Source organism: Manacus candei, unplaced genomic scaffold (assembly GCF_025592945.1).
Source record: "Manacus candei isolate 608988 ecotype Guabito, Panama unplaced genomic scaffold, ASM2559294v1 h1tg000071l, whole genome shotgun sequence".
In the NCBI taxonomy this organism is placed as follows: domain Eukaryota; kingdom Metazoa; phylum Chordata; class Aves; order Passeriformes; family Pipridae; genus Manacus; species Manacus candei.
In genome coordinates, this window is record NW_026138119.1 from 10180939 (window position 1) to 10196028 (window position 15090).

A 15090-nucleotide genomic window follows, 5' to 3' on the forward strand; every position below is an offset into this window, starting at 1 on the left:
TGGTAGGACCAGCAGAGGCTGGAGGAGGGGCTCACCAAGCACCAGCGCTATCTGGAGGGCGAGCGCCTGAAGCTGCTGCAGCAGCTGAAGCTCACGGAGCAGGGCATTGCCAGCAGGATCCACAAGCTGCTGGAGGACAACCAGAGGTGGGCTCTTGCCCTGCTCACTGTCCCTGGGGGGCTCAGGTGGTTTTGTCCCGTTCTGAGTGGTTCATCTGGCCCTTTCTGAGTGTTTCGGAGCTGATCAGGATCGATGTCTGGAAAAGGTGCTTTAGATCTTGGAGTGCCAAAGTCCCACTTAAAGCAAGAGGAATTTGCACCTTAAAAAACCTGTTTCACACATGTGTGATGTTGGAATTTTGCAGTGCTGTGGAAGGAATTTGAATTCCTCATGAAAGGTGCAAATGTGAGGTGTTTTAGGGTGCCACTGCCTGTATCTGCTGGATCTCCATATGGCTGGTGCTGTTGTGAGGTGCCCAGCCTGCAGAAAACTGCTCTGCTGTGCATGGGACCAAAGTTGTTTTCTCTCAGGCACATGGTGGGATTGTTGGGGCTGTTCTGTGCATGGCCAGGAGTTGGATGGTCCTTGTGAGTCCCTTCCAACTCAGGATATTCTATGGCTCTGTGATTCTGCCTTCTGGGGAACCAGGATGTCCCGCTCAGCTTGATGAACACCTCTTGTTTTATCTTTTTTTACAGGCAGAAACAAAGTTCAGACATTCTGAAGTCCTTGGAGAATGAGAGGTGAGTCCCCTTGAAACAAGCTCTTGTAGAAAAGGGACAAGGAGCTGGGAAAAGAGGGTTGGGAGCTTTCTTTCAGCCACCAATCTGAATCCACCCTAAGTAAGGGGAGGTTCTTCTCATACCTGCAGCTGGTTGGAGACAAGACACCTGACTAGATGTGCCTGGTCTTACCCAGTCTGTCAAACCCAATGACATGGTGATTTTACCTCTTTTTCATCTCTGAATGGTCCTAGATGAGGAGTTTGGGAACAAAACCCTGTATTCCAATGTCAAGGGCTAACAGAGATCCTACATCTGTTGGAAAGCAAGGCAGTTATGAGGATGGTCCAGTAATGTGTCCAGGCTGGGAGGAATGGAATCATGGAATCCCTGACTGATTTGGGTTGGAAGGGACCTTAAAGCTCATCTTGTTTCAATCCCCTGCCATGGGCAGGGACACCTTCCACTAGACCAGGTTGCCACTCAGCCAACACTCTGAGCCAACTCTGCCACCCAAAGTGATTGTCCCCAGCTCTGCCCTGCCTGGAGCTGCCCCCTCCCCGCAGCCAACTGTGCTGGGCCCAGTGACCTGGATGAAAACCACCCAGTGTGTGTGTCAGATTGCTCTCCAACCACACCAGCTCCTGACCTCTGTGTGTGTTTGTGTGCTGGGACAAGGATGGGGTGGTGAGGAGGGAGGCCAGGCAGTGGCACTGCTCACTTGGGCCAGCTGGGAAGGGCTCATCCTGCCTCAGGAGAAAGGAAAGCCAAGGACTGGCACTGTGTTTGGGGAGAGTGTGTGCATGCTGTGTGGATGTTCTGTCTTTCAGAAAGACCAGCTCTCTTGTCTAAAGCCATTGTCCCCATGGTTTTGAGCAAAATTTATGTTGTCTCCCATAAACTCAGAGGTTCCTCACCAAAAAATCACCCAGGCTTTGGTGTCCCTGCTAAGCCCAGCTTCCCTGAGCTGGTGGCAGGGCAAACCTGCCCAGCCTGGAGGCTCTGAGCTGGGTGGGTGGGGGAGAAGGGCTTGTCTGAAGGAGTGGCTGAACTGTTGCTGTTTGTTGGGCAGGATTAGGATGGAGCAGCTGATGGCAATAACCCAGGAGGAGACGGAGCAGCTGCGCAGACGGGAAGTGGCCTGTGAGTCCTGACAAGTCTTTGGGGTGGTGAAGTGAAGGCTCTGGAGCACCAGGAGCAGCTGAGGGAGCTGGGGGGGCTCAGCCTGGAGAAAAGGAGGCTCAGAGGGGACCTTCTTGCTTTCTACAACTCCCTGACAGGAGGGGGGAGCCGGGGAGGTCGGGCTCTGCTCCCAGGGAACAAGGGACAGGAGGAGAGGAAACGGCCTCAAGTTGCACCAGGGGAGGTTTAGGTTGGATATTAGGAACTTTTTTTTTCATGGAAAAGGTTGTCCAGCATTGGCACAGGCTGTGCAGGGCAGTGGTGGAGTCACCATCCCTGGAGGTGTTCAGAAAACATGTGGATGCAGCACCTGAGGACATGGATTAGTGCTGGACATGGTGGTGATGCTGATGGTTGGACTTGAGGATCTTAATGGTCATTTCCAACCTTAACAATTTTGTGATACTGTGAAAGACCTGGTTCCTCTGGAGAAGCACTGGATGGGTGACACCCACCTGGGAGATGTTCTGGCACACACACATTGTGCTGTCACACACTCATTCTGATGTGGTCCTCGGTGCAATGGGGCAGAGCTGACCCATGGCTTCCACCTGCAGCTCACTGCTGGTTCTCCTGGAGGTACAAGCCATGCTCACTGTAGCCACAGCCTGTCACCAGAGGAGCTGGTGAGACTGGATTTAACACACAAAGTGCTTCTTATTGCAGAGGTGCCCAACAGATGTGAACCCACCAGGTTCGTGTCTGGGGAACAAGAATGGTGCTGAGGAGCCTTTTCTGCTCATGCTGACCATGAACAGGGTGCAAGGGAAAAGGGGCACCCCAAGGATGGGTGACTGGCAGTGGCACAGCAGAGCTACAACCCAACTGCTCCCTTCTCTCTGTGAGCAGGGACAGGACCCAGGGAATGGCTGGAGCTGTGTCAGGGCAGGCTCAGGTTGGATCTCAGGAAAAGGTTCTTCCCCCAGAGGGTGGTTGGCACTGCCCAGGCTCCCCAGGGCAGTGGGCACAGCCCCAAGGCTGCCAGAGCTCCAGGAGGGTTTGGACAACGCTCTGAGGGACAGGGTGGGATTGTTGGGGTGTCTGTGCAGGGCCAGGGGTTGGACTGGATGATCCTTGGGTGTCCCTTCCTACTTCCCAGGAGATTCTGTGATTCTGTGGTCTGAGGGTTGGGAGGCAGTGACTGGGCTCCACTGAGCTCTGAAGAGATGCAAGCAGAGGCAGAGTGGAGTTCCCTCAGCTAATTTCACAATAAATAGCCACGATTCTTGCAGCTGGATGGGTCTGCTCTGAGGCGAATGAAACAGGAGCAGCAAGGGCAGGTTGCAATGAGAGAGGGGCTCTGTTAATTGGCAGTGAGTGCCCATCCTGGACACCCACCCCAGGCAGGCACTGACAGCCCTTCTGTCCCCAGCTGCCATGCAGCAAATGCTGGCTGAGACCTACAAGAACAAGCTCCTCCAAGTGACCTACGAGTCTCGTCGGCAAGACCTCGTCAGCCAGGCCTGCTCCAGGTACAGGGGTGGCTGGGGCTGGGGGTGCTCTTGTTAAGGCTCTTTCCCATATATACCCCAGGAGCTCCTGTAGCCTCTGGAATGTGTCAGGACAGGTGTAACAGCATGTGATAATACAGTTAAACACACTGTCAGACTCACCTAAATGAACCCCCTTCCAGTGACAGGAATGTGCACGTTCATCACACTTTGGGTGAACTGCCACTCTCTACACTGTGTATTTTGTTTTCTACATTCTGCTAAATGTGGAGGGTGGAATTAGACAAGTCATCTTCCTGTTTTGAGAGGCAGTTCAGTGCCAAACTGCAGCTCAGAGCTCCTTTGCTCACCTCCCAGGCTGCCTCAAGGCTGCTGTGTGTATCCATGTAGGACTTGTGCTGCTGTAGGTACTGAGAGCATTCCCTCTGTTTACAACAAGGTGAGAAATTTAATCTGGCAGCATCTGGCATTGAACAGAAACAACCTTGTGAGCCTGTGACCTGCCCCCCAGGGCCTGTGTGGGTGCAGGGAAGGAGGTGTTAAATCTGTGGCCTTCAGCTATGCAGTCCTTACATTCAGTAACACATTCTCCACCTGCACTCCCCATTGCCTGCTTTTCCTCTGGTTTGCCCCAAGAGTCCCAGGCCCAGCATTAACTCCATCTCCTTGCAGCCTAGCTGAGATGGATCAGAAGTTCCAGCAAATCCTGGACTGGCAACAGCTGGATCAGAACAAAGCTGTCAGTCAGATCCTGCAGCAGGTAGGGAAGGGAGCAAACTGCTCATGAGGGGTTGATGGGAAACAACTGCATGTGAAAGCAGCATCCACAGTGGGTCACAGGAGCAGCAGTGGCTGGGCTGCATGAAAAGTTATTTTATTTAAGCCTTCATGCTAAACTTTAAGAATCTCTGGTGTCCTAACAAATTCACGTGGGCGGCTGAAGGAAAAATGGTTTTATTTTTTAACTGGGCAGCAAATTTTTAGAAAAAACAGAAGCACAGACCACGGGAAACAAAATTGTTCTGATGATTGATAGAGAGGATTTTGAGACAGAAGTCCTGTCTTTTGGCTGGTTTCCTGGGTGGTTTGGGACAAGCTGCCCACAGGAAGCATTTCCAAAGCTCAGTTTTCAGAAGTGCTGGGCAGCCTTGGCAACCCTGTGGCACAGCCTGGGGGCTCAGTGCTGCTGAAGGGGGGAGGTGGGGGTCATACAGAGCATTCCAGATGTGTGTTTGAAGAACATGAACATTTCTCTGTGTGTCTGTAAGGTGGGTTTTACCTGTTGGGACTCTGGGCTCTCAGTCATGGTCACAGGACACTTGCCCAGAGCAAGCACTGCTTGCCCAAGCACCTGAGTCCCTGGCAGGCAGCAGTTTCTGAGCCCATTAGCAACTGCATGAACCACCTCACTGAGCAGGATTTTGCCTGTCCTGTAGATTGAGATGCAGAAAGCTGCCTTTGAAGCTCTCCAGGTGAAGAAGGATCTTATGCACAGGCAGATCAGGAACCAGGTGAGTCAGCAACAGAGGAAAGAGCAACCAGATCCTCAGCTGTTCAGTGAGACCCTCGTGAGGAAGAGCAAAGTGCTGTGAGCACAGAGCAGGGTCTGCAGGACATGAAGGGCTCTGGTGTTGCTGAGAGCTCTGGAGTGGAGAGTTGGGCAGTGTTGGTTTAACTCCACTCTCCCAGCTCTGAGGGAGGGAGTGTCAAAGCAGGTTTTAGATTCCTGGAGGTGGTGGCATTGCCATTGCTGCAGTCAGTCACCTCAGCACTGGTGGGTGAAGCCCTGGAGAGCTGTCACTAGAGGACAGACCTGCACTGGCTCTGGGGGGTGATCTGCAATTGCAACTATGATTTCTTTTGGGCTGTGTGCTTGGCAGGGCTGCTGTTTGCACATGAGTCCACTGCATCTCCATCCAGCACATCAGAACTGCTCCTTGGGCCATAAGTTCACCTTTTCTTTCCCATTCTCAGCCTGTTTGTGAGCTCCATTCTGCAGAATGTGCAATGCTATAGTTGGGGGTAAGAGCAGGAGCTGGTGGAGAAATTAGCACTGGATGATGCAGGAAGGTGGGAAGGTGGGAAGGTAGCAGTGGATGATGCAGGAAGGTGGGTTGCTGGTTTCTGACACAGTGCTCCAGAATCTTCCCTCTCCTCATCAGACACTAGCAGAGAAGTCTCAAGTCAAGATTTGGTGGATAATCTTAAGAGCTTGGATATTTTTAGTCACCCAGTGACCAATCTCTGCTGGAAGCCCCTGAACTGTGCACAGACCACACCCAGGAGACGAGTGAAAACTCTCCATCCTCACCTGAGCTCACCCACAAGAGCCCTTCAGTCTGATCCCACTTGCTCTGTAGACAGAAGAGATTTGTTCCTTGATAGCAAGGAACCTTTCACCCTTGGAGCCAGCCCACCCTGGAGGTGCTGCAGGGGCAGGGAAGGGGCAGAGCCCCAGGACCAGGGAACTCTGTGGTCGGTGACAGGTGTTGGTGGCCTGGGGACAGTCGATGGCCTGGCAGGTGGGTGAGCTGGGCTCTCATCTTGGCTTTGCTCTGGGATCTTGGGCAACTCACTGCAACTCACTCCACCTCTCTGTGTCCCAATTGTCCCTCCTGGAAGAGCAGGTATCATTATGGGATTGCTGGAGCATCTGGAAACAGGGCCTTGCCCCAGGAATCTGCAGTTTGAGCTTTGGTGCTGGCAGGGCTCTGACTCTGCCTTCCAGAGTGGCTGCAAAGGTTTGGGTGCACAAACTGGTTCTAGACTTGAACAGAAGGTGTTTAGAGTAGAGAGACAATTAGAGAGTGGGGGACACAGTTCCTCAGGCAAAGGAAGAGTGACCCTGAGCACACACATCACTGAGGGGCATGAGCAGCTCCCCCCAGCCTCTGCAGTGCCACCCCTGCCAGGGCACCAGTCAGACCTCATTTTGAAAGAGCATAAATTAAAGTAATTTCCAATGTCAGTAAAAAATGTTTCATCTTCTGTTTAGATTAAATTAATAGAAACAGAGTTATTGCAGCTGACACAGCTGGAGTTAAAGAGGCAAGAACTGGACACAGAGACGCTGCAGGTACGTGGGGCTCTGGGGCTGCCCCCCACCCTCTGCTCTGGGATTGCCACAGCTCCACTGCTTCCTTTGCTCCTTGCAGCTTCCAGGTGGTTTTGTGCTTAGTCAGAAGGTACTTCCCCCCAGGACAGCACCAACCCCTCTTTGTGCTTCTGCTCCCAAACATCCCAGTGCTTTTCCAGGGGAGAGACAGAGGAGCCCTGACAGGGATGGGCAGTTCCCAATGTGCTGGGTGGGGAAGGAGTTTGTGATCCAGTTGTTGGCTGTCCCCAGAACACCTGCCTGCTGTGCATCACATGTCCTTTTACATTGTGCTGTGTTTTGGTTTTAAATACCTGCCAGTGATGGCTCCAGCTCCCCCCTTCATTCCTAAGCCTTTTCTCCTGGGCTCTGCCCACCACCCCACCATTTGATGGGCTGCCTCCATCAGCAGTCACACACTGAGCAATGTCAGGTTTAGCTTAAGCAGCTTGGCTTTAAATTTTGCTACGATGCCTTTGCATCACTTGTTTTCTTCTGTGTGCCCTGTGCCAGGCCAGGTCACCTGTTCAGTCAGCCCCAAGTCAGTACCAAGGCCATGTCCTTTCCCAGAGCAGGGCACACAGCATGGGAAGTGCTGACCCGAGGCAGGATTGCCCCTGAGCCTGGTGCTGGGCCCTTCAGGGGTAAGATTTGGGTTGTGCTGCCTGACCTCACACAGCTCCTCTGTGGTGTTGGGGGGCACAGGGTGAAGGACCACCCAGAGTTCGTGCAGGGCAGACCAGGGAGGCCCAGGCAGGTGTAATTCAGGTGAGACCAGGGTTGTGTGACTGGTGAACACAGGAGCTGCAGGAAACAACTCTGCCCAGGTACCCACCTGCAGCTTCAGCACTGGGAGCCAAGAACTGAGGCAGGGACACCTGGATGTCTCCAGATCCCCCTGCCCTTGGTGGTCTGCAGCCAAAGGGGCCCTGCTGGGGTTGATCCCCCAGGGCACGGGCAGTGCCCAGAAGTGCTTTGGCAGAAGCTTTTCTGCAGCCAGGTGCAGAACCAGGTGCTTCATCCCGGGATAAGGTGCTTTAGTAATGACCTTGATAGATGTTTGGGAAGAACAGAGACATCCTGGGGAAGGGCTGGCACAGGTCTGTGGGAGGATCCCGTGAGCAGGGAGGGCACCCCAAGGCTGAAGGGACTGGAACAGCTCCCAGTGGTCACCAGTTGTCCCTCTCCCTTCTGTGGAGGTCCTGATGCCTCCTGCCCCCATCAGGGCAAAGTGTTTCTGGTCACCTGGTGGTGGGTTTGGCCTGTGACAGGCAGGTGTTCCTCTGTCCAACAGGATCTTGTCCCTGTGCAGGGTCCAGGTGCTGATCCCAGCTGGACAGGGCTTGGAGCAACCTGGGCTAGTGGAAGGTGTCCCTGCCCATGGCAGGGGTGGAACGAATGAGCTTTAAGGTCCCTTCCAACCAAACCATTCCAGGATTCTATGATCCATGAAGGTTTCCCCAAACTTCAGTTTCTATCCTTGTCCCTCTGTCCATGGACATCCGAGTCCTTGTGGCTGATGAGCACTGGGAATGATCCTCCTGGCAGGTGTGAGTGAGCTGGGACTGAGCCATGCAAGGTGCCCCATGGCTGGACATTCCCAAGCCCACCAACCTCTCCATTGCCAGGGTGTGGCTCCAGGGATGCCTGACCTGGCCCTGGGACCTGTTGGTGCTTGGGGTGAGACCCCAGGGAAAGGAAGCTCCCCAAAGGCATGGGGAGGTTCCCACCTTACCTGTCCTTACCTGCAGGCTTCTAGACCTACTTTCATGTGGTCTTTCTCAGACCAGGACAGGTTGGACTGGGCTGGGAGCAACCTGGTCTGGTGGAAGGTGTCCCTGCCCATGGCAGGGGGTGGAATGAATGAGCTTTAAGGTCCTTTCCAACACAAACCAGTCTGGGATTCCATGATTCCAGGCAGTGGGACCATGAACACTTGCAGTGCCTTTGGCTGAACTTCTGATGGAGTGATTTGGAGTTGCTGCAGCTGCTGTGGGCTGGGGTGCCCAGGGTGTGCTGGGGGTGGCACTGCCAGGTACAGGGTAGTGCAGGACTGAAGGGAAGGGGCTCAGCTCAGCTCTGCTGTGCCAGCTGCTGGGAGAGGATCCAGGCTGTGGAGCACAGGGATTCCACACCCACAGTGCCTGGTTTGGGTCTGGTAAGTGCTGTGCTGGGCAGGGGCAGGGTGGCAGCCCCGTGGTGGGACATGTGGGTGCCAGAGCCCTCCCGTTGCAGGAGGCGGTGGCGGAGCAGCGCCAGGCACTCGGCTGCCTGCTGGAACAGCTGCTCAAGGAGAAGAAGCAGAGGGAGGAAGAACTGCAACAAATCCTGGTAATGAAGCCCCTCCTTAGGTGCTGTAGATGGGGAGGTGTTTGGGTTGGCTGCAGGAAGAGTCCCCAGGTCAGTGTGGGAGTAAAGGGGAGCAGAGCAGGGCTCTGCAGGCTGTGTCCAGATCCAGAGGCCAATTCAGTTCCAGAAAGTCCTAATGTGAGTCCTGGGGGGCACAGCACCACTCCCTGGTGCAGCATGAGGCACCATTATCATCAGTGTCCCCTGTCAGGAAAGGCTGCTGTCAGGGGGATGAGCACAATCCCACAAGGGCCCTCCCTGCCTGTGTTCCTGCAATCCTGCAGACACCAGGCTCTCCTGAGCTTTGGGAGCCCAATGTCTGGGGCAAAGGGAGTGGGGGGATGCACGTTTTGACTGGCTGGGGGGGATCAAAGTGGGACCAGCCTGCAAAGGCCAGAAGTGCCCATTTCCCCTCACAGGGCTCTGGCTGGGCCCTGCACAGCCCAGGCCGTGGGTTCCCCTCCTGCACATCCAACTCCAGCTTCCCTAAACCCCCCTGGCCATGTTCCCTCAGGCTGTTGAATGAATGAATTTGTTTTTCAGCTGGAAATGGAGGCAAAGAGTGAAACCAAGCAGGAGAACTACTGGCTGATCCAGTACCAGCGCCTGCTGAACCAGAAGCCCCTCTCCCTGAAACTCCAGGTGCTGCTGCTGTCACTGCTCCCACTGTGGTTGTGCTCTCTCTGAATTGAGGGGGGAGCAAGGGCAGCCCCTGAGCCCACATGTCCCCCTGGGAGCAGGGCCCAGACCCCTCACACAGCCCCCGGGCTGCCCATGGGGCTCTGAGCTCCCTCATTCCTGCCCCTGGAGAGGATGGGGCTGCCCATCTGTACAGAGCCAACAGCTCAGTGTTCCCAGCAGGAGCTGCTGTCCCACCCTCAAACTGCTGGCCAGCAGCAGAGGACTCTGAGTAGCCTCCAGGCAGGGCTTCTCATTCCAGCTGAACACCCAAATGGTTCTGCTTGGCTCCCCAAATTTCCCTGCAGATCCATCTGCATGTGGCAACTCCTGCCCTTACAGCCTGAGCCAGGACTTTGTGCTGGTAAACACCCCCAGGGTGGGCACAGGGAGATGGATCTGAGCTCTGCCCATGCAGAGCTGGCAAAGCAGGTGCTGCCAGAGTGGTGCTTTGCTTCATGAGGGGAGACTCACCATGGTCTGCAGCTTCCTCAGGAGGGGCAGCTCCGAGCTCTGCTCTCTGTGACCTCTGACAGGACCTGAGGGAATGGCTGGAGCTGTGTCAGGGCAGGGTCAGGTTGGATCTCAGCAAAAGGTTCTTCCCCCAGAGGGTGGTTGGGCACTGACCAGGCTCCCCAGGGCAGTGGGCACAGCCCCAAGGCTGCCAGAGCTCCAGGAGGGTTTGAACAACGCTCTGAGGGACAGGGTGGGATTGTTGAGGTGTCTGTGCAGGGCCAGGGGTTGGACTGGATGATCCCTGTGGGTCCCTTCCAGCTCAGGGTGTTCTGTGACTCCCAGACTGCAGCGTTTTGAACTGTGCTCATGAAACCCCTGGGGCTGGAGCTGCTCCAGCTGTTGGGCTTTCAGGCTCTCGTGTGTTGGGGATGCAGAATGCCTGGAGCAGGGCAGGGATGAGCACACTGCTGCCTGGCCTCAGGGGCACGCTGTGTTTTGCAGGAGCAGGGTCTGGAGCAGCAGCTGGTGGCCCTGCTGCTGGAGCTCTGTGCTGAGCAGTACCTGCCCGTGTTCGCCCACCACCGCCTGTCCTTGGAGGCTCTTGGCACCATGACTGCCAGTGACCTGGAAAAGGTATGAGCCAGCAGATCCACAGTGTGGCACAACAACAACAACACCACCACAGAGTGCCCCTGCCCTTGCCTGCAGCCCCCTGTGCCCGGCAGGGCTGGCAGGACAAGGGTTGGTGCTCTGGGGTGTCACCTCCCAGCAGGGCGAGCTGCCCCCACTGCTCTGGGCCTGGCCCTGTGAGCAGTGGCTGTCCCAGGGACTTGCAGGGTGAGCTGCAGCCTGGCTGCATCTTCAGACATCCTTCAGATGCTCTTTAAGTAGAAATGGCACCGGGGAATTCCCTTGTCTGGCTTTGGTGCCTGGTGGAGGGGCTTCTTTTGCGTGGCCGGGTCTTGTCAGCGAGGCCCCAGAGTCTGCAGTGTCCCCTTAGGGCCATCAGCCCCTGTCCCCTGTGGAGTTAACAGCCTGCTCTTGCCCCACAGCTCGGTGTGGTGGAGGCTGGCCTGCAGCGTGCCATCCTCAAGAGGGCTCAGGAGATCCTGGCTGTGGCCAAGACCATCCCAGGTACCCCCAGTTCTCTTCTCCCTGTGTTTGACATGTTTTACACTCACAGCAGGTACCTGAGATGTCTGTGGGTCAGATGGCAGTGGAGCTGTGCAGGGCTGCTCTGTGAGGAGGGGGCAGGAAGGGCTGTGCTGTCGAGCTGGTCCCTCTGAGTTCCCAATTTCTTGGACCCCTGTGCTTGCAGCCCTCCCCACGTGTGCTGGGTGGGCATGGGCAGCTCTCCAGGTGCTCAGACCTCCTGTTTGTGGTTGCAGAGCTGCAGAGGGGGGTGGACACCGAGGTCCCTGCAGCCCCAGAGCCCAGTGCTCCCCCGGAGGAGCCCCCGAGCCCCGAGGGCCCCACGGCCCCACCCCTGCAGTGGGAGGAGAGGAAGTCGGAGTGCGTTGTGTGCCTGGAGCAGGAGGTGAGACCCTGGGACACAGCTGGGGCTGGAGCAGGGGTGGGGTGAGGGCAGCATCCAGCACCTCCCCTGGCTCTGTGTGCGCAGGGCAATGCCTGGGTGCTCATCCCTCCAGCTCCCGGGCACTGCAGCAGGGAGGGAGGGAGAGAGGACAGAGCACTCTCTGTGCAGGCTTGGGCAGGACCTCGCTGAGCTCCTGTGCTGTCTGTCCATCCAGCGGCTGTGGGAAGTGTTCATGGGGCTGGTCATTCCACCCCTGCCCCGTGTCCTTCCCCGTGTCCTGTCACCCCACTCGGCACAGCCCGGGGCTGAGCTGGGCTCTGGGGCTCTGCCTCCCACTCTGACACCGGGGCCATCCCCAGCTCCCTGGGCTGGGATGGGTGTTAGGGGCCAGCAGCCCTCTCCATGTCCTCTCCTGCGTCTCTTCCCGCAGCCCCAGATGATTTTCCTGCCCTGCGGCCACGTCTGCTGCTGCCAGAGCTGCTGCGAGCGGCTGCTCTCGTGTCCCCTGTGCCGCCGGGACATCGCTCAGCGCGTCCGCATCTTCCACAGCGGGTAGGCTGGGCCGGGAGCGCCTTCCCGGGGTGATGCCCCCGCTGCTCCGTGCCAGTGTCACACAGCCCCTGCCCAGCATGCCCAGCACTGCCCTCCCCGTGCTCCAGGAGTCTCAGCATCCTCCGTGTTCCCCGATGGCTTCTCAGCATCCACCTCGGGCTCCTTCGGATGAATCCCCTCCTCCTCCTGCCTGCCCGGGAGCGCTGGGGGTTGGAACTGGGTGCCCCTCCTCTCTGGCAGAGGGATTTGCCTTCAGAAAGGCCCCTGGCTCAGCAGAGACACCGTCAGTGTTTCCTGGAGGTGGGGAATCTCCCGTGGGAGGACTCTGTCGGGCCGTGCTGTGTGCTGGGTGCTGACAGTGCCTTGTACCTCTGCCATGCCAAAGGTTCTGCTCCGGAGACCCCCAGGAGCGTGTCTGGGGCTGCAGCCACAGCTCCCTGACCCCTAGTCCCTGTGCAAGGGGAGAGTCTGGAACAGCCCCATGACTAGAGGGACCTGCTCTGGCCAGAGGGGCCCAGGGAGGCCCCTCATCCAAAAATCATGTTGGAGCAGAAAGTGTCTCTGTCACCTGACAGCCCCAATCCGGTGCTGAGCAGGGGGCTGGGGCTGCTCCCAGCACAGATCCACGTTTCCTCTGTGCACGGGGGTGGGGGGAGTTCTCCATCACCCTCAGTGGGCACCAATCCCCCTTTGTGCATCTGCTCCTGACCCTGAAGTATAAAAATGCTGCCACGATTCCAGTCCCACCTCAGCCCTTCCCCCAGAGCAGCCATTAAACTGCAGCTGGTTTCTGCTGGTGGGTGTTTGCTGCCTTTTTCCTTCTGGAGGGGGGGATGGCTGAAATCCAGGGGCTGTGGAATACGGGTGAAGCTGCCACGTGCTCAGCTGTCCAGGTGTCACCCTCCTCCTCTCTGTGTCAGACTGGGAGGATCTTGGACTTCTCCAAGGGAGTTTCTCACTGCAGAGCTGCCCCGGGGAGGTCCAGGCACTGGGAGACCTTGGACCCTGTGCTGGGGTCACCTCATGTGTGTGGCCTCGTGGAGGTGGTGGGTGGGCAGTGCCCAGCACTGTGTGTTCTGTGCTGTCCTGGGGACGTGCCACAGCAGCAGGGCCGGGTCTGTGTGGCCCTGGCTGAGCCCCTTGGGGACATCCTGGGGACATTTCCAGCCTCTGTCTTGAGGTTGAGCTGTGGCTGCACATCCAGGGGGCCGGGCCAGGGGACACAGTGGGAGCAGCTGGTGCTTGGGGTGCAGGAGGGGAGCATTGGGGTGCTCGAATGAGGGCAGGAGGGGGTTAGGAGGGGATCACCCACCCGCATCCCTCCCATGCCCCCTCGCCTGGCCGTGTGTGGGCAGAGGGGTGCTCAGCATTCCCGGGATCGGGGAGGGGGAAGGAGTCAGACTGGCCCAGGAATGAGACACGGCGAGGCAGCGGGAGGGTGGTGGGTCCCACCCACCCTCTGCAGAGCCCCATCCCCGCAGGGAGCCCCCACTGTGTCCCACTCAGGGATCGCACGGGGAGCCCCACGAGTCGGGATGGAGGGGGAGGAGAGGCGAGACCTGCTCGGCAGCAGCGATGCTGCAACGCCACCCCCTCTTCCCACCGCCCCCTCCGCCCCAGCCGGTGACCACCTTCGTGCCCCCGGGCCGTGCTGGGGGTGATAATGAGTGACAGGAGCTCAGGACAAGGTCCGCCGCCTGCCCCTAAAGAGGTGCCAGCGCCAGCACTTCCCGGCGCGTCGGCAGTGCCGGGGCTGCCCTTCGTCCCCAGGGAAACCACGAGTCCCCAGGGCCACCACGAGTCCCCAGGGCCACCACGAGTCCCCAGCCCCGGGCAGGGCCGACCCCGGTCAGCCGTGGATGGGAACAGACCAGCTGGATCATCCCGCGGGAGCCTGGGCGCTGCCGCGCGGTGATGCCCCGGGTCACCTCAGGTGGTGCTCGGGGGTTTTCAGAGATTGCAGAAAAATTAAAAAAAAAAAAATAAAAAAAAGCATCCTCACGCTTTGCCCTCCTCCAGCCCCAGTTGTGCAGCCCCCTGTGCTCAGCACAACCATCCCCTGCCCTCGGAGGGCTCCGGAGCCCCGAGGGGGCCGTGCCGGTGCTGTTGGGGGTCACCCCCTACCCCAGGGGTTGTGAAATGGGTGCGAGACGGGGCTCTTGTGCCCACGGCTGACCCCGTCCTGCAGCAAAATAACGACAGAAATGGTGCTTGGGGAACGTTGAGAATACAATGGATTTGGGAATGGAAAGGCAGAGAACAGCAGGGTTTGGGGGCAGTGGAGGAGGAGCGTTCCCGCTGTGCCGCTCCAGTGCCCGCCGGGGCCGGGCTGGAGTTCGGGGGGTGGTTCTGGCCCCCTCACCCCACCCTGGGCACGGCCACCGCCCGCCCCCGCCTTCAAAAGGACACGGCCGAGCCCCCGTTCCCTGTGTGCCCTCAGAGCCATGGCAGCGGGCCCGGAGGCCGCCAGGGAGTGCGGGATCTGCTACGAGGCGTATTGGGGGGCCGGGGGGCCCCCCCAGGAGCTGCCCTGCCGGCACTCGCTGTGCCGGCGCTGCCTGCGCAGGCTGGTCTGTCGCGCTGCCACCGTGACCTTCGTCAGCTGCCCCTTCTGCAGGATGGTGACGCTGCTGCCCGAGGTGCCCCCCGGTGCCCCCGGGGCCACCCCGGCCTCGGGGACCCCTCGCGGGGAGGAGGAGGATGGGGAGGAAGGCGGCGGTGCCCTCCCGGGCTCCGGGCGAGGCTCGGGGCGGCCCGTGGCCGTGGAGGTGATGTGCCCGTCCCACGGGCCCGTCTTCGCCGTGAGCGGCTCCGTGTCCCCCTGCGGGCCCCGCCGCGGCTCCGAGGCCCCGGGCGGCTTCGTGCTGGGGCTGCTGGGCCGGGGGGTCCTGCTGGACACGCAGCCCCCGCTCGCCTCCATGGAGAACCTGCGGCTCGGCTTCGCCGCCGGCATCCTCGTGCTCATCGTCTCCACCTTCTTCCTGCTCGTCTTCCTCAAGTAGGTGCGGATGGCGGAGGGGGGGCTCCCGTCCCACCCCAGCCAGCCCCAGCGATGGACCCAGCGGCGGC

General features: G+C 58.4%; 1 protein-coding gene across 4 annotated transcripts in view; it reads left to right on the plus strand.

Moving 5' to 3' along the window:
• The window catches only part of LRSAM1 (leucine rich repeat and sterile alpha motif containing 1), a 30011-nt gene extending 17193 nt beyond the window's left edge, over positions 1-12818 (plus strand). For 2 of the 4 annotated variants that reach the window (XM_051807952.1, XM_051807954.1), the window contains 13 exons: positions 7-146; positions 699-743; positions 1795-1865; positions 3277-3376; positions 4028-4115; positions 4792-4866; positions 6351-6431; positions 8685-8780; positions 9342-9440; positions 10434-10565; positions 10985-11066; positions 11321-11469; positions 11900-12818. In XM_051807952.1, coding sequence (XP_051663912.1) covers positions 7-146; positions 699-743; positions 1795-1865; positions 3277-3376; positions 4028-4115; positions 4792-4866; positions 6351-6431; positions 8685-8780; positions 9342-9440; positions 10434-10565; positions 10985-11066; positions 11321-11469; positions 11900-12025 — 1284 coding nt within the window. In that variant the 3' untranslated portion in view covers positions 12026-12818. The remainder of the gene's footprint in view (positions 1-6; positions 147-698; positions 744-1794; positions 1866-3276; positions 3377-4027; positions 4116-4791; positions 4867-6350; positions 6432-8684; positions 8781-9341; positions 9441-10433; positions 10566-10984; positions 11067-11320; positions 11470-11899) is intronic. The other 2 variants (XM_051807953.1, XM_051807956.1) reach the window with 2 other exon arrangements.
• Positions 12819-15090: the final 2272 nt, after the last annotated feature.